This window comes from Amblyomma maculatum, chromosome 6, assembly GCF_055883805.1.
Source record: "Amblyomma maculatum isolate TAMU_Amacu chromosome 6, ASM5588380v1, whole genome shotgun sequence".
In the NCBI taxonomy this organism is placed as follows: domain Eukaryota; kingdom Metazoa; phylum Arthropoda; class Arachnida; order Ixodida; family Ixodidae; genus Amblyomma; species Amblyomma maculatum.
In genome coordinates this window covers 86,917,396-86,941,004 of record NC_139349.1, presented here as the reverse complement: position 1 = coordinate 86,941,004, position 23,609 = coordinate 86,917,396, and the positions used below count along the sequence as shown (strand labels likewise).

The 23,609-nt window shown below is 50.4% G+C and overlaps 1 protein-coding gene across 4 annotated transcripts in view; it reads right to left on the bottom strand.

The window, feature by feature from the left end:
* LOC146186209 (uncharacterized) overlaps positions 1–23,609 on the bottom strand; it is a 157,636-nt gene that overhangs the window by 50,111 nt on the left and 83,916 nt on the right. The window contains exon 5 of one of the 4 annotated variants that reach the window (XM_084607098.1): positions 19,931–20,175. The exons of the other annotated variants lie outside the window; for them this stretch is intronic. Coding sequence (XP_084463224.1) covers positions 20,141–20,175 — 35 coding nt within the window. The 3' untranslated portion in view covers positions 19,931–20,140. Of the gene's footprint in view, positions 1–19,930; positions 20,176–23,609 lie in introns of those variants that run through there. 4 annotated transcript variants of the gene reach the window in all.

Genomic DNA, 23,609 nt, shown 5'->3' with positions numbered 1-23,609 from the left:
AAATTCATGTACCGCGCGTCTTTCGTTTTGCACGTAGACGCACTGAAAGAGGCACAGGGGCCGAAACCGAGCCCGAAAGGATCGGTTTGGTTGTTTATATAGGAAAGGCGCAGTACCTTCATACTTCTCCGTAGACACCTTAAACGCGCCGAAAGGGAAGGGTGGAAAGCTGGAATGAAAGGGAGAGAAAGAGGTGCCGTAGTACAGGGGTACGGTTTAGTTTTGTTTGTGGGGTTTAACGTCCCAAAGATGAGAGACGCCGTAGTGGAAGATTCCGGAAATTTCGACCACTTGGGGTTCTTTAACGTGCACTGACATCGCACAGCACACGGGCGCCTCGCTTTTCGCCTCCACCGAAAAGCGGCCGCCGAGGCCGGGATTCGACCCCGCACCCTTGGGAACAGTAGTCGAGCGCCGTAACCATTGCGCCACCCCGGTGGGGATGCAGGGGTACGGAGTAATTTCGACCCTCCGGTGATCTTTAACGTGCACTGACATCGCACAGCCCACGGGCGCCTCGCTTTTCGCCTCCACCGAAAAGCGGCCGCCGAGGCCGGGATTCGACCCCGCATCCTTGGGAACAGTAGTCGAGCGCCGTAACCACTGCGCCACCCCGGTGGGGATGCAGGGGTACGGAGTAATTTCGACCCTCCGGTGATCTTTAACGTGCACTGACATCGCACAGCCCACGGGCGCCTCGCTTTTCGCCTCCACCGAAAAGCGGCCGCCGAGGCCGGGATTCGACCCCGCATCCTTGGGAACAGTAGTCGAGCGCCGTAACCACTGCGCCACCCCGGTGGGGATGCAGGGGTACGGAGTAATTTCGACCCTCCGGTGATCTTTAACGTGCACTGACATCGCACAGCCCACGGGCGCCTCGCTTTTCGCCTCCACCGAAAAGCGGCCGCCGAGGCCGGGATTCGACCCCGCATCCTTGGGAACAGTAGTCGAGCGCCGTAACCATTGCGCCACCCCGGTGGGGATGCAGGGGTACGGAGTAATTTCGACCCTCCGGTGATCTTTAACGTGCACTGACATCGCACAGCCCACGGGCGCCTCGCTTTTCGCCTCCACCGAAAAGCGGCCGCCGAGGCCAGGATTCGATCCCGCATCCTTGGGAACAGTAGTCGAGCGCCGTAACCACTGCGCCACCCCGGTGGGGATGCAGGGGTAATTTCGAGCCTCCGGGGATCTTTAACGTGCACTGACATCGCACAGCCCACGGGCGCCTCGCTTTTCGCCTCCACCGAAAAGCGGCCGCCGAGGCCGGGATTCGACCCCGCATCCTTGGGAACAGTAGTCGAGCGCCGTAACCACTGCGCCACCCCGGTGGGGATGCAGGGGTAATTTCGAGCCTCCGGGGATCTTTAACGCGCACTGACATCGCACAGCACACGGCCGCCTCGCTTTTCGCCTCCACCGAAAAGCGGCCGCCGAGGCCGGGATTCGACCCCGCATCCTTGGGAACAGCAGTCGAGCGCCGTAACCACTGCGCCACCCCGGTGGGGATGCAGGGGTAATTTCGAGCCTCCGGGGATCTTTAACGTGCACTGACATCGCACAGCCCACGGGCGCCTCGCGTTTCGCCTCCACCGAAAAGCGGCCGCCGAGGCCGGGATTCGACCCCGCATCCTTGGGAACAGTAGTCGAGCGCCGTAACCACTGCGCCACCCCGGTGGGGATGCAGGGGTACGGAGTAATTTCGACCCTCCGGTGATCTTTAACGTGCACTGACATCGCACAGCCCACGGGCGCCTCGCTTTTCGCCTCCACCGAAAAGCGGCCGCCGAGGCCGGGATTCGACCCCGCATCCTTGGGAACAGTAGTCGAGCGCCGTAACCATTGCGCCACCCCGGTGGGGATGCAGGGGTACGGAGTAATTTCGACCCTCCGGTGATCTTTAACGTGCACTGACATCGCACAGCCCACGGGCGCCTCGCTTTTCGCCTCCACCGAAAAGCGGCCGCCGAGGCCAGGATTCGATCCCGCATCCTTGGGAACAGTAGTCGAGCGCCGTAACCACTGCGCCACCCCGGTGGGGATGCAGGGGTAATTTCGAGCCTCCGGGGATCTTTAACGTGCACTGACATCGCACAGCCCACGGGCGCCTCGCTTTTCGCCTCCACCGAAAAGCGGCCGCCGAGGCCGGGATTCGACCCCGCATCCTTGGGAACAGTAGTCGAGCGCCGTAACCACTGCGCCACCCCGGTGGGGATGCAGGGGTAATTTCGAGCCTCCGGGGATCTTTAACGCGCACTGACATCGCACAGCACACGGCCGCCTCGCTTTTCGCCTCCACCGAAAAGCGGCCGCCGAGGCCGGGATTCGACCCCGCATCCTTGGGAACAGTAGTCGAGCGCCGTAACCACTGCGCCACCCCGGTGGGGATGCAGGGGTAATTTCGAGCCTCCGGGGATCTTTAACGTGCACTGACATCGCACAGCACACGGCCGCCTCGCTTTTCGCCTCCACCGAAAAGCGGCCGCCGAGGCCGGGATTCGACCCCGCATCCTTGGGAACAGTAGTCGAGCGCCGTAACCACTGCGCCACCCCGGTGGGGATGCAGGGGTAATTTCGAGCCTCCGGGGATCTTTAACGTGCACTGACATCGCACAGCCCACGGGCGCCTCGCGTTTCGCCTCCACCGAAAAGCGGCCGCCGAGGCCGGGATTCGACCCTTGGGAACAGTAGTCGAGCGCCGTAACCACTGCGCCACCCCGGTGGGGATGCGGGGGTAATTTCGAGCCTCCGGGGATCTTTAACGTGCACTGACATCGCACAGCCCACGGGCGCCTCGCGTTTCGCCCCCACCGAAAAGCGGCCGCCGAGGCCGGGATTCGACCCTTGGGAACAGTAGTCGAGCGCCGTAACCACTGCGCCACCCCGGTGGGGATGCAGGGGTAATTTCGAGCCTCCGGGGATCTTTAACGTGCACTGACATCGCACAGCACACGGCCGCCTAGCTTTTCGCCTGCACCGAAAAGCGGCCGCCGAGGCCGGGATTCGACCCCGCATCCTTGGGAACAGTAGTGGAGCGCCGTAACCACTGCGCCACCCCGGTGGGGATGCGGGGGTAATTTCGAGCCTCCGGGGATCTTTAATGTGCACTGACATCGCACAGCCCACGGGCGCCTCGCTTTTCGCCTCCACCGAAAAGCGGCCGCCGAGGCCGGGATTCGACCCCGCATCCTTGGGAACAGTAGTCGAGCGCCGTAACCACTGCGCCACCCCGGTGGGGATGCAGGGGTAATTTCGAGCCTCCGGGGATCTTTAACGTGCACTGACATCGTACCGCACACGGACGCCTCTCCGTTTCGCCTCCATCGAAACGCAGCCACCGTCGGTCGGGTTCGAGCCCGGGAACTCCGGTTCAGTAGCTGGGCGTCTTCACCACTGAACCACCGGGGCGGGGCCCGAAGGGCGCGCAATAACTATTTCGACGCAAGTGCGTGGTAACAGGAAGGAAAAAAAACGTCGCTGATATTCAGCCCTGCAAGCACTCACAAAAATATCAGCCACAGTGTCGGTCACTATAGCGCCTAGCATATACATGTACTGGCGCTATAGTTGAACTAGGCTGTAGACGACGAGTACAGCCTAATGCAGAAGTTCGAGAGCTTGTGTTAGCACCGCCGCCAGCTTGTGTTAGCATCATGACCCTTCCCTCCCGAGCATTATGCAGCAGTGAGCTTAATCGATCCGCTAGCAGCAAGCTTCGAGCTGCTTTGCACAATACACGGAAACATTCACTTAATGCACCTCGGTAAGTAATGTTGATATCAGGTCGCACCGCAATAAGTGCTTCCTTTACCATAACGAGGAAGCTTTGAGATTCATATAAGGCAGCCCATCGGAATGAATGCTTCTTTTACACCAGTAAAGAAGCTTTAAGGCCGAAATAAGAGGGTCGCCCCAGTATGAATGCTTCCCTTACCTGGGCAATTAATCAGTATATTAAGGATAGGATAGGATAGGAAATACGTTATTTTCTCTAGGAAGGTCTTGTGCTAGTAGCAGAAGAGGTCCATCTTCCGTTTTCTCACGGGGTCGGTGCCCCTATTCCAGGGCTCCGCTGAGCTTCGCTGCTCGCTGGGCGTGCTGGATTAGACCTAGTTGGCAATCCAGATCGCCGCTAGAAAGCCGGCTCTCCCACTGTTCCGCACTCGGGTCTTTACGAAAGCTATCGTTATTTCTACACTGCCACGTGATGTGGTATAACGAAGGTTTGCTACCACACCATGGGCAGGTGTCGCGATATTGTGACGGGTAAATTTTGCTTAGGATATGCAGGTTAGGGAATGTTCCTGTCTGCAGTCTTCGCCAGTACACTGCCTCTTGTTGTTTTAGATCCCAATGAGGCGGCGGATAGCGGATCCGTACCCCGTTATAGTAGTTCAGAATGTCTGAGTATGTAGGGCCGACTCGTACATTAAGAAACTTCCAGATTGAAATAAGGCGGCCGAACCGCGATAAAGGCTTTATTTACCTCATATTACCTTAATACGGAACGCTATAGGTCGACATAAGGTGGCCGCACCACAGAGGCTTCGTTAGTAAGATAAGGAAGGTTACCGAGTTTGGAATTTAGATGTGTACGGTACCTACAGCAACATCGAGCCAGCTGAATGTGCCCCTCAGTAATGAGGCATATGATCGACATGATGACTGCCTGGATTAAGGGTGAAATTACCTAGAGACGAGTAGTTAGAAAAATGCATTAACGAGACCGGAATATGCTTCCATGTAGAGAACAATGCAGCGCGACGGTTAAAATAATCACAAGCTAACCATGGTCGCATGCCTCAGAGAGAGCTGAACGCAATTTTTGACGCAGGCGCTTTTTTTTTTTTTTCACGGGATTCCAAGCAATATGTCTTCCGCGATTACGCTCGAACAAAAAAAAAAAAAGAAACGAAAACCAAATGCGCGTTTTCTCGGAAATCCGGCCCAGTTACACAGCGCTCTTGATATTGCGGCTTTCAGAGTCCGACCAGCCGTGCAAAAAAGAAACGAAAGATGAAAATAAGTACCCTGAAAGAAAAGGTGCAAACGAAAATCGCACCAGTTTCGATAAGTACCGAAGAAGCAGCAAGCTAGGGAGCAAGCACCGCGAGACGCGCTGGTCGAACCGCGTATACCCTATATACGGCGCGGACTTATATATCGGTCAGAGCCAATTGCTCCGGGATCATTTTTTCTGACGCCTGTAGCCGGCGGCAACGCGGGTGCTACAAGCGTGCAAAGGCGTGGGCGAGAGCCAAGCACTGTCTCTCGGAGCTTGATATCGTTCTCTTCTAGACGAACAGCGCGCAAGCCAGCCAACCAAAGGAACTGGGTGCGAGGTTACGAAAAGCAAACAGTATATATAGCACCGAAATTGCCACGCAATATATTGAAAAGCTGATGGCCGGTTCGCCCTTTGAATCGCACTGCTTTCATTTTGTCTTCCACAATATATTAGAGAACTTTCGTGAAACCTTTCAAGCGCAAGGCGGCGGAGTTAGCGTTTTTCACGTCATTGGGCAAGGCCATAAATAACTGAAGCTCAGCTCTATCTCTCTCCTTCTTCCCAATTTGTCATTTTTTTCTCCGGAGCGAGCAGAAGCATCGCCAGTCACGTTCACGACGACACAGGAGTGGAATGTATGTCTTAAAGCCCCACACACTCCAGTCTTTAAGCAGCGGATTACCTCCACCATTTTTTGTTGCTTGTTTCTGGAAAGCCTCTGGCGCTTCTAAGAATTCTTTTTTCATTCTCCTTGTTGTTTATGGCTGGCCCATGAAATGCTCTGGACGCTCGCTCGGGTAACTAAGCCGTGGGGATTAAACCGCAACCGGAAATGCGTTCTCAAAGTCAAACGCACCCGCAGCCACCGCAACAAGGACGGCAGGGAGGTAAAGCGAAGACGACCACCCGCCGCAGCAAGAACATCTGGCTCTGGCACCAAGCACTGAATTCAGCATCTGGAACATGCGCGCTGTTTTTTCGCTGTCCGGGCTAAAGTGACCTGTGGGCACTGACGAGAAGCTGTCCAGTCTGAATTTATGGCTTTCTTGGCTATCTCTAGTAACCCGCACTGCTAACAGTTTCCACCGCAAGGTGCGTAAACAGATAGCCACATGCGAGGAACTCTATTAGCCACAATTCACTTACAAACCCTTACCCTCGTAGAAAAAATCGCATCAACGCCATTAAAATTGTTAGCTTTATAGTTAACGTACCTACCTCGCAGCCTCAAGCTACATCAGTCGCTCAGTCCCGTGTCGAAGTTGTATAGATGATCTCGGCAAGTATCACAAGCAGACTGAGAGGCCCACCTGACATCTGTCACTCCTTTTGCTTCACATGTCTGAGTGACGCTCAGTCTTTAAGGGTATGAAGAGACATCGTCAAACACTCGCGTTTGCAAGCTCCGTGCGCGGCCGTTCACACCCAATCTCTTTGTTGCTCGCCTAAGTGGTAGTCGTTTATTTTCCCCTCTATCATCCCACGCATGCGCAGTCGTAAGACACCGCATTAAGTGAAATAATCATCCGACACAGACATCAATCCCCGCTGCGTACGTACCCCCCTGGCCTACAGTGGCAGCGGCTCTAAGTCGGGACCCAATTGTAACCTGGAAGCCTGGATTCCATCCTCACCACCTAAAAGACCAAGCTCGAGCTCGCACCACCTACCAATTGGGCTATGACATGAAGTTTCGTGACGCCACGCCCCGCGACGACAAGTCAGTGCGCAACCATGCCGCCTCCTAACTACCACCTGCTAAAGCCTTGTACGTGACTTTTCGCTCACAAATCGACGCCGACGCTAACAACGCCAACGCTGAATTTTCTCCAGCGTTAGCGCTAGACGCCCGTCTAGCGCTAACGCGTTAAATGAACTGCAGTCACATGCGAAGTGGCGAAATGAACACAAGGCTGACGAAATCAGCCGACACTTTGACAACGGTTCATTGTTCTACCCAGCGAAACAGGGCATGACATTTTTAACGCATAAATAATGGTAAGTATACACTAAGCAGTCAAGCGCAGCGACAACCACCAGCAGCGAAAAGACTGCCCGCGCTGTGCGCGCGAAGTTTCCCAATGCCGCCCGAACATGGTATGACGCGAACACACGCCACGCACCCGGAAGCACGCTCTAGGCTTCCAAGAACGAGCAAGCACGAGACGTTTAAAACATTATTTTTTAGCCGCTTCCTCCCTGGCGTAAAATTCCGTAAGGCTTCGATCAAGCCCCGTAGTACGCTGAGGCGCTTCGCATGCGCGGCAGCCAACCGAAAAAAAAAAAAAAAAGAGAAATCTTATACGACCGAAATGCCACGACTACGCAGCACCACACTCTCGGCGAAGCGTCGACGTTCCCTTACAGCTCGCCCAAGACAACGTGAGGACTCCCATTTCAATAACATAGAACACGACAAGCAATCACAACAAGATGGAACACGACAAGCAATCAAGAGCCACACCGTCGATGAATCCCGGGGCAGCTAGAGCTTAAAAGGGCGACGACGCTGAAGACGTATGCACACTCGCTCGCCGCCTACAGCAATCACTGCGAAAACAACAAAAGAAATAGAGACAAAAACATCCAAACAACGGCATTCAAGAGGCAAGAAGGATCTACATGCTGCGTGCCAAAACTTCGTAGGCGCGTTTAAACGCGATTCCTGCATCTCGCTCTGTCCTCAACGCCACCAACAAGATTAAGCACGTAGAGAAAGAGCGCCATGGGGAAAGAAGGGGGCGAGAACAGTCATCAGAACACAAACAGACATAGGCTGCGCTTCCCGAAAAAAAAAAATAATAATGTTAGCGCTTTCAAACGCGGTTAGAGTTTCCCGTTTTGCGTCCAGAGCCGTTTTCCACCCAGAAATGGCGCGCACGTGTGTTTCGCAGAGAAGATGCGGCCTTTTTTCAAACATTCTTTACCAGCATCGGACGAGAGAAAACAGAGCGAGCCACAGAGCGCAGGCGCCTGGTAGAATGACAAGAATTTCCACGCCTTGAACATGCGGGGATTTTCTTTATGTCTCGGAAACCCTCAACCGACAATGCGGATCATGCAAGGAACGAGATTCCTCTTCTTTTCTTAAAGAGTGCCCACTTCGGGAAGAAAAAAAAAATCTGGACGGGAACTCGGGCACGGCGGTAGTCCCGTAGCTAGCGCTACAGATCCCCCAGTGCACAAAGCCCATTGAAATCCGTTCCGCATAGGGCTGCCACTCACCTGCTGGGCTTGAAACTTTCAGGCAGATTTATTTATATATATATATATATATATATATATATATATATATATATATATATATATGACCCACATGGAAATGGGTAACATGGGCAGAGCAGCACTCAAATTAACCAACTAGTGCTGTAATTTCTCTTGTATAGTGCAAATTTTCTATTCATTCATTTTAGCTGATGGCGACAGATTGAGGTAAACGTATAGTTAAACGAGCTGCAAAATTCGTTCTTATCCTCTCACACTAGGGCCAGAAGAAATCTAAAATGCAGTGCGCCGTCAACGGAGCTCTGGCGGGAAATCGACCGCTCCTGGAAAAGTGAGAATTTCAAGCTAGCATTTCAGTGTTAACATCTTTCATCACGCTAGGAAAAAAGTTGCAATCTATCATCCTAAAGTTGCATCAAAGCTCCTCATATTATTATTGCCCTTTAACCGAAAGGCAATGCGAGCAACTTTTTAACACTTCGCGCTACAAAGCAACCAACGCCCATATCCAAAATTCCACTGTGACGAGCAGAAGAACTACACAATATCAATATATAAAAAGTTCCGCCAGAGTTTTACAACGGTTACAAGTGACAACTGTTCCTAATATACGCCAGTCCTTCATATCTGCACCTTGACATTGTCGCACGAACTCCTTGATTTTACACCCGATCGAAGAGCAATCGCAGCTAAAGAATAACAGAAATAAGCGTTTTTCCGCCTCCTATAAGAGGCGCGGTAGCGTTTAGGCTCCCGTCTCCCCTCGCGTATTCTCGTTCGCTTATATCAACTCTGCTAATCGATTGATTACTAATGCCCTAATTTCTGCAGCTATTACCTCGCATATAATCATTAACACACAGTGCTATGCTAATGAATGTGAAAGACCACCCGACACAGATACCTACAAAGTCCCGCTTAAAACAAGCCGCACGGACGTGCCTGCGCTGTCTAAGAGTAGCGTGTCTTATATACTATCGCCCAAGAGTTGTGGAAGGTTCGGTGAACATGTCACCCACCCAGCTCAACGAAGTCGAGTCTGTCGCTCCTGACATGCCATACGACGTCGTGACGTCATGTAACCCACTGACCAATCGGTACGAGGTCATGGCGCCTGTCAACTACAACATGCCAAAGCCGCGTTCGTCGTTTTTTTTTTGTTTGCAAGGCCGAAACGCAGTACTTTCAACAGAACAAGGCGCCTACCGCCGCATAGAATTAAAATGCAGAGAGCACAATATGTGAAATGGGAAGGAATATTGTTCTTCCCGCTGTCACTACCGTCGCTCTCCGCCTCTGAAATGGTCTACCCATCGGCCGCCCTCGAAAGAGGGAAATAGACAAGAGGTGCCACAGTACTTCATCCCGGACATGTTCCTTGTCATCTGCTTGTTTGGCAATTAGTCATTTGTGCTCTCTGTGCTGTAAACGAATGCCCTGTTGTTACGAGAATACCACTTATCGTCCCCATTTTTTTCATTGTTTTTTTTTTTAATTTAGTGCACTTATTACGAAATGAAAACGGTACACGGAAGTGGGGGGAGCTCCAAGAAAGGGGAAATTGAAAGGTATGCTTACATTCACAGTAGGTCAGGGCCCTCAAATCTCTCTCTCACTCTTTTGCCTTGCTCTGGGTAGCGCGAAAAGGCCTGCTGCGCCATCAGGTCCACGCTACAAAATGGTTGCTGAAGTTTCAGCGGTCGTCCTATAACTAAGTTTGATTCACTACTTCATGCCCTTCAAGCCATCTCTCATCTCACTGAGCTATGTAAAAACAATATCTTCAAACATTCTTTTTCAATTAAGTAGATTGCCAACAGCCCACTTAATTCCCCTAAAATTAATATTGCATTTCTGATATCAGTATGATATAATCATGACGAGTTATTGGAAATTAATCAGGAAAGAAACATGTGTTGTGTTCTTGCATCACACATTCTTGGTTAGTTTTTCAATAGGATTTTTTTTTTTTTGTTCATCAAAGTGATATTATTTCCTTTTAAATTTTCACGTGAAAATTTCTGACGTAGAAAGCCGGCGGACGCCGTGACGCATGAAGACATCAGAGCAAACTCATTTTTAAGCACCGCTTGGATATTTTTATCCAATTGATCATCATGCAGTAAGACGTGATATCCGAAGTTTCTTTTTTTTTTTTTTTTTTTTTTTTTTTTTTAGGAACTCAAATTATTGTCAGCTCCCCATCAACACTTGCTGTCGGGCTTGCCATTAAGAACACACAAGCAAAAACGCGGGGTATGAAGAAGTTCTGAACGAGTAAATGCTTGGAGTGTCATGACTTTCTACAGCATTGCAATGCCCCATTGCCCACATTGTTACTTGCTTTTTACAGAGGGCTGGTGGAAGGTGTTTGCCTGGCAGGTCTCAGAGAAAGTTAACGTGGGTGCTTACGTTGGGGGCGCTTGTGACAGTAATGGAGAACAACACAAGAGTTGAACAGGTTCTTCTTCTGCTCTCTATACTTCTCCCTATTCCGCCGGACCAATCACGGCAAATTTGGATTAGGTCAAAATTCAATCTGTAGGTCAAATTTCGAGCTAATCACGTCATGTGGTGCAGTCTCTCTACTCGGCACCCGAGTTTCTCCCTTTCATTTTTTCCCGCGTCGGGAAATAAGGTCGACAAGTTTAGAGCCCAGCAGGTGGTTTGCTTCTGTGCCACACCATGTGGCGGCTCGTAATGTATTCCTATTCTAAATCTCCCGAAGGTAATTGCCGTACCCTCTTCAACTGCAAGGACTTCCACACATGTGGAAGAAGCGCCACTACAAGGCTCAGAAGCAAGACCCCCTGAGCTCTGAACATCTAACAAAGACTGTACATCTCTCCGGGCCGACTCTAACGATAAGTGCGAACGAGTCCATCCGCCCGTGCAACGGGCCAGCAAAGTAAAGCAACGGGTTGAATGTGCCCTCTCACCGCGCGCAGAGAAGAGACACTAGTGCGTAGGTTTCACGGCAGCAATTACCCAGGCTCGTTACGCGCTCTCCCTTCACAACACGTTGCGTCATCCAGAGGCAGCCGCGAAGCATACGCATGCCACACGCGCTGTTTGAGAGAGGTGAAAGGACGTATGAAGGTTACGAAGACTTTCCAAATAACAGTATAGACACAGGCAAAGCAACGGGCCACCGCAGTGCCCGCAGTGAGTACATTACGCGACACCCACGGGAAAGTGGCCACTCGCGGTACGCTCGCCAAAGTGTGGCAGCCGCCGTTATGGCTTGCTGTTCTTTATATTCTCGCGCACTTTGCGAAGCAGAGAGCGCGGAGGGCTTCGCGGTGGTTCTGATATGAGTGCACTCGACCGTGCTTTCGGCTAATGAGGCTCCGATTAAAGATAAAAAAATAATGAGAGGTAGTCCTCGCTGACGTTCAAGAGCCACGCTTTGTGTTCAACACTGCTTGGATATATATATTGGCATTCGGGACCGAAAAGGGCCCTCGAGGAGAGCACCTCATCGCTCGATGCCGGAACAATTACGCCTAGGATCAGCAAATTATGCGACGTTAAAACTCTTGCCGCAATGCATTTTCGAGACATTTAGGAGCGCCTATGTATACGCGCATGAAGATGAAATCTCAATCCCACAGCTTTGCCCGATTCCCACGCTTCCTTCTGTCGTGCGCGCCACACCGCAGTAGGTAACGTGGTGCCCTCTGCAGCCTCTATGCTTTTCTTACAGCGCTCACCACAATCCTCATCCGAAGGCGCCCACGTCCCTTCTCCTCTGGAAAGCACCCGATGCGTTAGGTCATGTGGTATAGTGAAGTGATTCGGACACAGGGCTGGAGACTCATATTTCGGTTCGAATCCGTATAGCTAAGTACACAAACAGATGAATGCCAGTTAGGCAACGAAATGGTATGAAAGCACTCGGAACGATGCACGAACCGAAGAGCGGTTGTGCAACTCTGTTAGGTCTCTTGTTAGTGATGCCTCACGAGCAAATAGCGCTTAGAGGAGGAAAGCTTACAAGAAGCATTCCGAGACATGGAATGGAATGAGTTATATGCATAAGGACTGATGGAGAAGAGCTCAGTAATCTGCTATTCGCTGATGATATCACCTTGCTAGGTAACTCAGAGGACCAACTTCAAAGAAAGGTCAATGATTTAGACAGGCAAAGCAGAATTGTAGGCCTAAAAACGAATACGATGAAAACTAAAGTAATGTTTCACAGCCTAGGAAAGCACCAGCAGTTTACAATTGGTAGCGAGGCACGGCAATTCGTAAGAGTTAGGGCAGGTAGTAGCCGCAGATCCGGACCACGAAAGGGAAATAGCTAACAGAATCAAACTGGGAGGTTATGCATTTAGCAAGCACTGGCAGATCACGACTTACCAGTATCGGATACTACTCGAGTTTGCAAACTCGAGTTAGCGACATTTTAGTCGAAATCAAGAAGAAAGAATGGGCATGGCCAGGTCATGCAACGCGATGGAAAGGTAACCGAAGGTCGCTAAGGGTAACGAATTGGACACCAAGGAAACGCAAGCGTAACACGGGCCTGGAGAAAGTTAGGTGGGTGGATGCGATCAGGAAGTTTGCGGGAGACAGGCGGACGTAGCTAGTGCAAGAGCGGTTTAATTGGAGGTATACAGAAGAGGTTTTCGCCTGTAGTGAGTGTAGTTAGGCAGATGATGACGTTGATGATGATATCTGCATGCTGAGTGCGAGTCTTAATGCTACTGCACTGATTGCGAATCGACAGGACAGAATCATTTCTATGCAAAAACCACGGAAGGGAAAGAATGTCGTTTCTGCATGCACGCTTTGATGTATGACCATTGTAACAACCAGTCAGTGCGCTGAAGTAGCGGGATAAGAACGTAGCTCTTTTTAACAATGACTAGCGCGGCACTGCTGTAACGATTTCAAGCCTCGCTGTCGCAACAAGTGAAAATATACTGCGCCGGTTCGCGGTTACTTTTGACCAACAAGAGGAAAGAAAAAAAAAAAAACACGACGCGACAGCTGCAACAGAAATCTTCGACAGTTAAATCCTGCTGCAGGAATCTAGCCTCGGGCTGATTCTAAACATTCGACACGCTGAAACAATGTCTTTTCATATTTCAAGAACCGAGAAAAAAAAAATTTCTTTCTTTCTTTTTTCTCGCGCTGCCTTTTCAGCCTTCAGGCCTCCAGGCCATCCTGAGGGCATAGCAACAGTTGAAAAGAAAACCAAGGACAGTATACTTCTGTTTGAAATGCAAGTACCGCTTTATTTCAGTACGTACGAAATGCCAAGTGTAAGTGCGTATTCGTGTTTTTTAAGCCTGTAAGAAAGTGAGAGCTGGCCATACGGGCTTTCCACGTGCATTTGAGAAATAAGTAAAAGCACGTCAGTCGCCCGCGACGGCCACATCTGAACTCTGTTACTTCATTTCCTTGGTTTTTGCCTTAAACGGCTAACTTCTCGCCTCGGGGCTCTCAGTTCGTACGAGGAACTAGTTTGGAGAAGCTAAAAGTAAAACAGCGGCAGACAGCTACGATAGAATAGGCTGCAGGTGTGTCGATCTGCAGATCCAGGCGCACCGAAAAGCGACCGAAAGAAGGGGGAAATGGAGCGGCGGGAGCTGCTCGCCGCGGGAAAATACAAACTCAGTTTGCCCGAATTACTGACGTGGCCGAGAGAGTTGCTGGTTGCGGCTGCACTCCGAGGAGACGGCGGTTGAGAAAACACGAAAGCGGCGCGAAGATCGTGCGCACCGATGCGCACGCACGCACGTACACACACGCCCACGCCCGCCGAGCTATACCCCCCCCCCCCCCCCCTCCATCTCACTCGGGAGTACAGGTGCGCGAACTGTGTGTTTAAACGACGTTGGATGCCGTCCCACGCTCGAGGTGCCTCAATCAGCGACCCCAGAGGAAGCGGCTGAAGCGAGAGAGCAACGCAAAGCGGCAGTTCGAAAAGGAAAGGCGTACACCGAAGGAACCGGCTGCAGACACCCAACTGCAACTCGGCTCTTTACTTCCAGGCGATAAATTCCGGTGGCAGAGAAAAAAACAAACAAAAATAGAAACCTTCTCTGCACTTCTTTCGAGGGAGAGTATAAAGTAACGATGTGCATCTGCGGCCTCTGCATGCAATGCCGAAAGGACCCACGGCGCTTAGCGGAACACCACGGAGTACTTAAGTACAAAGATAGGAGTCCAACGTTCTTATTAAGCTTCCCGTAGGTTGCGAAAGACACTGCATGCATGCATAACGTGCGGTTCCGGATTAATTTCGACTGCATGCGGTTACGTTTTACTCACGCTGCACGCCGTCGAGAAGACCCTGCCGTTCGCACCGCCGAAGCGGAGGCTCATCGCCACCGTCGAGAGCAACCAGGTGTAAGCGAGGCTGAAGCAGAAGCTCATCGCCGCCGTCGAGAAGGGAGTCTTTGTTAAAGGAATACGTGTGAAAAATAAAAAAAAAATTCTGTGATAGCGCATACATGTGTTGCTCGATTTCTTTGCCTCAATCTATCGAAAAGGTGAAACAGCTTATTTGTTGCGCTCAAATTTAGCATTAGGAAGTAACGTAATCGTCGGTATTTTTTTCTCAGCCGAGACTTCGCATCGGCGTCGGCCTCGTAACCAGCTCCGCCCCCCTTTCATCCCCCCAGCGCTAGCAGCGACCGACTGATACCGCTGGATGCCGCTGACGCCGCTAGAGAGTCAAGATAACGTGACTGCATAGAACACCGTCGCCGCCATGCAGAAAGAGGAGGGGAGGGTCCCCCCCCCCCCCCCCCCTCCCTGTTTCTGTGTGGCAGATAGGGTGCTCTTCAGTTGCCGACGCGCCGGTTATTTCACGTAGGCCCCGGCACGTCGACGAATACGTGACCACCTTCCCACGGCTAGACCTGGGTCCGCTTAAGACTGTCTTAGCTAAGTCCAGACTTAACTGGAGTCTAAAGAATACGCTACTAGCATGGCCGCTTAAGACTGGGGTCAAGACTGGGCTTCAGTCCTGACTTGAATAAGTCGCTTGTATGATTACGACTAGTGCTGTCTTGGTTAAGACACAAGGACGCCAGGTGTCTAAGTAGATAAATTAGGGAAATACAGGGATGCGCTGGCACAGTCCCTGCTGTAAGATGTACACATTCCGTCAATTTTGCGTTGTGTAAAATCCGTGCCATTGCTTTTTGCGGCTTAAGATTGCGTTACGAGGAAAAATGCCCCAAGTGGTTGCTGAGGCCGTTATGGGAAGCCACTCTGGTGAACATGAACCCGAAGCGTTCGACGTTCGGAACATGAGCCGTCTTAAATAAGCTTAGTCTTTCTAAAGACACCATTTAAGTCTGGACTTAGCTCGGACTTTATCGTGCAAGCCGGCCCTGGTTCTTGGCGCTTTTTTTCCGCATTTCCTTTCAGTTAGATGCGGCCTCAATCCGCGGTCGGAACTCGATGCCGGCGATATCGCTAGAGCTTCTTAGCCACAAACCAACGTGCAATGTTTGAACGCTATATCGGGGGGGGGCTCTCATCTGTCCGAAACCGCACAGCATGTCGTATGTGTGCAGGACACATAAACTGAAAAAAAAAAAAAAAAAAAAAAAAATGCTTCATGCGCGTGCAAGGTGGAAACCATGGCCAAAGAAATGGAGGCGAAGTAAATACCACGAACACTTGCTCTCTCTTTCTTCTCTGCGTTTCGTTATCCGCTTTGACAACACACACACATACACACGCACACACACGCACACACACACACACACACACAGACAGAGAGAGAGAGAACGGGAGCAATTTGTGGGAGGTTTCGGCATCTGACTACCAGACTGCGTCACACCATCTGGTTCAGTCACGTGGCATGTGACGTGGCACATGTTGTCCCCCTTGGCGGCATAAGTCACTGCAGGGACGAAACGCACAGCCACATGACAAATAGCTGACGTAGCTGCATCTCATGCTACCCGACGAAAAGGAATGCCCACAAGCAAAGCAGCAACAACAGATGGCTTTCGCCTAGAGTCAGTTTTCTTTCTTCCTGTTAGCCTTGATAGGTTCTTTGGAGAGTTCCTGAAGATATGAAGGCTGGCTGCAACTTGCGCCGGGGGTACACACCACCCGACACGGTGATAAGTCACAACAAATTATGGACAGCGACACTAGATCTTGAACAATTAGATTAACTTATGTTTTATAAATAATCAACACAGAACAAAGCAAAATACGAATCTGGCTAGCCCGGCATAGCAGATGACAGGATAGCCTCAAGCCATAGACCAGAACAACCAAATGGGCTCCCGAGCTCAGTTTTAAAGCGTAAATTCCCACATTTCAATCCCATCAAATCGCAGCAAGCGTCAAATCGATTAGTAAGTTACTCAGTGCAATTAGTCCTTCAACTTTAATATTACTAATAACTCTCCCCCAAGGCGTACAAGTAGACAATATTTGGATCATAATTAGTTCCAAAATGCAAACGGCACAGTGACCTCAGCAACACGACTGGCCCGCCGTATGACACGTTCTGCGACGCACAGCTTTAACAGTATAGCGAAACCCTCTCTCACAAGGAAAATAAAAAAGAAATTGAGGGCACTGCAGAGCCTGCACTGGAGAAATGCGAGACTTGAGAGCGCTGCTTCCGCTGTTGTTGGGATCCTAGACGCGTCATTTTTTATTTTTTTTATCTTTGGGCTTTTCATTATCTCTTATTTTTTATAACCTTTATTTCCTGAAATTTGCTTTCCTGTTTTACTATTGTCTCCATTTCCCTCAAAGCGCTTCAGAGTCCTCGGGCTATAGAAAGAATAATTACGGACACCTTCGCAGGGAGTCTGCTTACAGCAGGTTAGCGCGGTCGGCTGGGACACGGAAAGATATGGTGGTTCGATTCCTGGCGTGGACATTATTTTTTTTTTCTTAAGTGTCAGAACTGTCCACAGTTCATAGTCACACCACTGATGACAAAAGAAATGTTGTCGCATTGAAACAAGGGCAAAAAATTCCCGTTTCGCAATATTGTCACGTAGTGGTGACAAGGCCGTTGACACCAAAAGAAGACACAGGCTTGATGGTACTGAAATTAACTCTTTATTGGGCTGACTTGCGCCCGCAAAAGAACTAAGCAACTCGGCGGCAGCGATAGCAACAAACGTGCTGGTCGATCGTCGAACAATGAATGCCCGTCACACTCGTTAAAGCTCAATTTAAAGGCTGCTCAGAACAATCTGGATGACGTCGCAAACAGCTACCAGCACGGGCTGGAACATTGTGGAAAGACACACGAGTGGCCGGAATCTTCGAGACAGATCTCGGTGCATCTTGCGCTACAGCGAAACTGATAAAGATGTGACTAGCGACATCGAGCATTAACAAACAAAGATTACGGAACTGATACACGATCCAGAATCAGAGTGATAAGCATTTATGCCGGCGGCTGTTAAAAAACAACAAATACTGTTTTGAAGGTTTCGCGGCAATATGCCCTCTAAGATCGCACCTTGCACTTTAGTATCGCCGTTTCCATGCTCTATTTCCCATGGGGGCTTTGCTGTGATACCGAGATAATTCGCCGCCGTCTCACTCTCCCCGCTTCCGCGAAGCCCGCCAAGTCTGTGGCCTGTGTCCAAGCGGCAGGGCCCGGACCTTGTGGCGTGTTTTGTTGACGCAATGACGCATGCATCAAAACCTGTCCTCCTTCATATGCCCTGTGTCGTAGGCGGGCCTGGTCAGATCAAGCCCAACTTCCACTCATGGCACATGGATGGCACGCGGAAGGTAATGATGTCTTTGATGAACTGGCGACAACTGTCCAGGACCCAGTTCGTCGCCTTATCCGGTAAGGGAACTTTTAGTGCACCCTGGTCGACGCGGTGACCGAAGTGCAAAGTAATTCAAAGTCATTCAACAAAGAAAAAATCGCAGTCCAAAAAAAAAAAAAGAAAACGACTTGACTGAAGGCCTCCAAAACAAAACGAAACACGGTAAGCATTCTTACCACTCAAGTGCACTAAAATAAAAAAGGCACATTTAGAAAACGTGGGTAAAACCCGTCCTGCGATCAGAACCATGCCAAGCCACATACGAAATTCCCAACGTACCAGCATTCTCGCCGGGGGATGAAAAATCGCCGTGCCAGTTCCCCAACTCGACCGACTCCTTGAAACTCCATGCCGCACTTCTGGCGCTCGCTCGACCCGCAGCCCCTGACACCCGGAAAGCCAACTCCTCTGGGCCCCGGAAGTTCTCCGCGTCAAAACTATACCGTGCGAGCGTGGAGCGTTTCGTAACTGCAGTGGATAAAAAAAGAGAAACTACCGGCTGCCGCAGCTCGGAAAGCTGATGGATGTTCGTAAGCCGGCCCAATTTCCTCGGCCACGCGCGATTAGTGAAACATAGAGGTGCCGCCGACTTTGCGAGCGTGCCGTTCTGCTTTTGACGTCAAGCTAACTGAATGTCCGACTCTAAGCGCGCGGTCCAAGCCGAAGCTAGGCAAACGAAAAGAAATTCTTACTAAAAGCAAACTGAGCGTGGCAGCTTATCATGTGAGAAAAAAAGGACGGCTCTACGCATTTTCCCCGGGATAAGCATCTGGTCGTGCGCTGTACAAGACCAGTAATCCGCTATGAGCCCGAAAATTGCAACGCTGGTTAGCGAAATGGCACGGTACTAATACGTACGACGAGCTATGCAAAAGAAAAAGTGGCAACGTAGAGAAAGGAAGGAAGACGTACACCGATGGAAATCAACAGCAGTAAAGGGATATGGGCCGGGCATGCAATGTTCTTTATTTTAAAGGATACAGGCGGAGAATCGTGGATTAGGAAACTAAGTGATGTTAATATATCGTGACGTCAAGGAAATGGGCATGGGCAGGGCATGTAATGTTCCTTAGTGTAAAAGGATACGGATAGCGCATCATGCGTTAAGAAAAAAAAATTCATTAACACAGCTTAACGGACATCGACAGACGGAAATGGGCACGCCCAGGGCATGCAACATCTCATATGAAAATGTAACACATTAGGAGCGGGTCTGGGTGTCATGAGGACGGGTGAAAAAAGGAATTTAACTAGGACGAGGTGGCTACACATGGAACAGGACACGGTCAACGGGTCAGTGGGAAAGGGCTCTGTCGAGCAGTTGACGCGGTTCAGATGATAACGGCGACGAGTCCAATAATAATGTCGTTCAGTTGCCTGCGAACATTCGATTAGTGTATTCAAGTGATATTCGCTGACATGAATACATGTGCATTGCGACGATGGTTAGCACCCGTTGGTACAAACGCCTCTCATGTAGTGACACATTGCATGGAAACATTCACAGAAGGTTATTTCAGCACAGGTAAGCGTGAAATATTAAATATCAGCGGAACGCTTCACACCAGAATGTCTCACTGGCATGAGCTTGCGTGCTCTTTGTGCCGAGTTTTTGTCCAGGGTGGCACTTCGTCAAACGGTCCGAACGATCCCGGACAGGCATGTCGGCTAACCTGGGCACAAGTTATTCAGCCACATGCAACAGGGCTATGACGTAGGTTTATCTAAGGCACCTCTGTCAACGGGGCAGAAAAACCGTGAGTCTGCAAAGCAAACTCGCGCGCGAGACACCAACATCGTGCTCTTGTTGCGACGCCTCGGCCGCTTGTCAAAGTACAGCCAAACTGATTACCACCCATTTCGATCTTTATTGCAACTTTGTCAGAGTAGATGGAGACATTCCAGGAGCAGGATCAAAGACCGGCAGTTAAGCACGTTAAGAATGGGCATAACGAAACGGCAGCGACTGTTTGAATCTCAGAGGTTCATTATTTCCAGCAAATGCGAATTCTTTCTGAAAACATGAGCCGTAGATGTAGAAACCGGAAGGAGCCTTCCAAGGAGACATACACATATCACTTGCAGTGGCTTGAGACATTGCTTGAAGGTCTGAACATCATCCAAGAGAAGATATACGCTCCGGTTCCCGACCTGTGGTCGAAAAGGACCAGGCAGTCGTTCACAAAACGAAATACTCTGTCAAGAGGGGAAACTGCTAAAAGTGGTAGCAAGCTTCTGTCCTTGCGGGTTGCAGGAAAGTCGCTGAGAACCGGGGCGATGCACGACCCGATGTAAATCCCGCTCTTTTCAAGTGTACACTTGCCATCGCACAACAGATGATTCCAGGCATACAGCCAGCACCTCGAAAAAAAGCCCCCCCCCCCCCCCCTCCCTTTCCCCTCTTTTCATAGTCCTTGATCTGGAGACTGCTTGGGCGACCAAAGAAAAAAAGAGCATGGGATCTGGTTACGAACACTGAATCTTGGATCTAATCAGTAATCTTAGGCAACGTTGAGACCCTCAAGCAATGCCTAAGGCCACTGCAAGTGACATATGAGGTCGCCATTAGAAGGTTCCTCCCGGCGTTTTATTACAGCTCATGTTTTCAGAAAGGCACGTGCTGTAATATGAACTTCGGAGGTGCAAGCAGTTGCTGCCGTTTCGGTCGGCCCATTCCAAGATGACAAAGAAAGTGATCGCCAGACTGTGGTGAGGAATACGACCCAGAAATATTGCGCTCATTCCTTGCATGAAAGTGTACACGGGGCTCGTCTTCACAATACAAGTTACTCTCCGCAGCCAGTTACTTCTGTTGCTGAACGCACTTTGGAGAACGAAAAACAAGAAACAAATGCTAGCTACCGAGAAGAAGAAACACCGCACGCACGACCTCCAGAATCCCTTCGTTCAGTGTGCGGAGGACGTGGTATATATACGCCATTCCCCTTTCTGACCAGGCGTGAACACGCCTGAATGAGCTCCTGAAAGAGCACCAGTACAGGACCTACGAGATAGGCGCAGGAAATTTGGCGCTGCATCATCGCAAATGCGAGCACAGCAATCAAGATTCCTGGATCGAAAGACTGAGGCACCTAACTTGCCAGCTGTTAATTCATCAATAAACAAGTGCTAGAACCAGCTAGTGCGGGAACTCGCGGAGGCGACACACATAGCTAAGGCTAAATTATTGCCTGCGTTAGTCGCTCTCGATCGCCCTGACATATGCAGATCGAGTTGCACTTTTTGACGAAATGACCCTACAAGCAAATTTTGTGTTACTATTTCAAGGCTAGTATATACGTAGTAGCTCCACCCAACAAACATGTCAGAAGTTGAGCGCTTATGTGTTCTACTACTCTATAGGGCGTCTTTTGCTTGCTGCGCTGCTATAGGAACGCCCGTACCCTTACCCTACTGAATTTCTTCTCTTGCACCTTTTAACTGTTCCTCAGTCCCATGCACCTGATTTCTTTGGTCGATCAAGCAGTCTCCAGAGCGAGGAATACGCTATTTTGCATCCGCAACAACATTGGAAAAGCTTGCCCCCGTTGGGCTACTTCCGGCGAAATTTACGACAAACCCAGAACTTGAGCGACGTGGCGAGCGCGGCAGTGTTTTGGCGTTCCACCGAGCCGAGCTGTAACGCGGCGAGTCGCCGAGAATTGACGCAGAGCGCTTAAGGGTATGACGCTCCAGTTTGCTGCCCCTTCTTGAAGATCCGTGTTCGCGTATAAGGGTTTTCATGTTCGCCTAACTAGTAGCTCCTTAATTTGGTCCCCTAATATCTCGCACATACGGTTTATCACACATCGACAAGGCAAAAGCCACTCGACGCTGCTGAATTAGCCCCGCTTTAACCGACCCGTGCGAAAGCGTACCTGACTCATGATACTAGGGCCTTAGAAGGCTGGATTCTCATCTTACCTACCCATCTGAAAGAACGCACCCGAGATGGCAGCTTCTGCCAAGGACGTCGAGCAGCGCTAGGACGACGAACCACTTTTGCAGGCGGCGCGTGTCGCTCGAAACTGGGTTTTGACCCGAGAGGGCGCCCCGGGGCTTACAGAGCTTCTCCCAAGCGTACACCGCTGAAGAACGGCGTACGCTAGGCCAGGGTTTTACCCATTTTCTGAGGCGAAAGACTAACGGAACGAAATCCCGGGCGCGAGAGTTGTGCGCGAAATCCGTGCAGAAAATCTTTCATATTCCGCGAAATGCCACGAGATTAGTTCTTGTCTAGCGCTCCTGCCACACTTGAACGCGCGCCAAGGAACGCCATGCGACAGGAGCGATGGTGCACCGTCCAAACACTCGACCTGCAAACTGAGGCTTTCCCCCCTCTTGCTTTTTCGTACCTTGTAAGCAATCTTCTTCCTCTCTTTCTACCTTGCCAGAGAAAGTGTGATAGATACTGCGCCTTTCCTTTCTTGTAAACCGATTATATGCAGCACTGCAACGAACACCAATAAGAGGCAAACGACGAGAGGCAAATCATAGGAGAAGAAGGGTAGGATTTCGCCATTCTCCTCACGAGAGATATCTAAGAGACCACCAAATTTTGCCGGTGGGTGTTCGGCGGTTGGTTTCGAACCAACCACCATGCCAAAGTTGCAAGTTCCGCAGCCCGCTTGGCGAACCTACCCTCACCAACGCCACGGTTCCTCAGTGTGGATGATTCTACCCTCCTACTCCCAAGAACGGAAAACATCCGAAGCCGCACACGTGCTCTTGTCCCACCGTGAGTGGTGAACCTCCCCTGCGGTCTCACTCGCACATAAGAGGTTGCGCTTCGGAGGATCCGGATCGGTATTGCCCTCCCTCCCATTGTCGCTCGAACGTGACCTTATTTTCGATACTTATATCCACGCCTAGGGTGTCCTGTCTGCCACTCCCAGAATACCGAGACAGATATCCACTAACTGCAGTGCGCATGCCCGGCGCTGAAGCCGACGAGAATTGGGCACCTGGCAGTATAGTGGGGCTTTCTCCAAACAACCCGTCGTCTTATATTGCTTGGACGCAGGCGACACATCATCATTTCCTCTTGGGCTTTAATCGATCGGCCAAAAACAACCCGTCGTCTTATATCGCTTGGACGCAGGGGTCATATCAACATTCCCTCTTGGACTTTATTAGATCGGGCAACCTGTCTACTTACATTTATTATCTATTTTACACATTCGTTTATGTCCTGAGGCAATAAACAACATTATATATAAAAAACCATGGCCAACGAATTCCCGGACATGCCAGAGCCTTGTTCATGAATTTCCGCTCACAACTGCAATGACAACATCGACGATTGATTTCCTGGACAAGCGGGGCTTTAAAAAAAATGTCCATGATTACGTTACTTCCTAATGCGAAATTTGAGCGCAGCTCATCAGCTGTTTCACCTTTTCGACAGATTGAGGCAGAGATTTGGAACAAGAGACGTATGTACAATTCGTTTTCTTTTTTTTTTTTTTTTTTTCATTTTTCACACGTGTTCCTTCAAGAGACACTCCACTAACACTTCTTGGCTGTCATGAAAGAAGCTTTGTAGTAGGAGAAATGAAGAGAGCAATTGAGTTATCGGGAGGTTG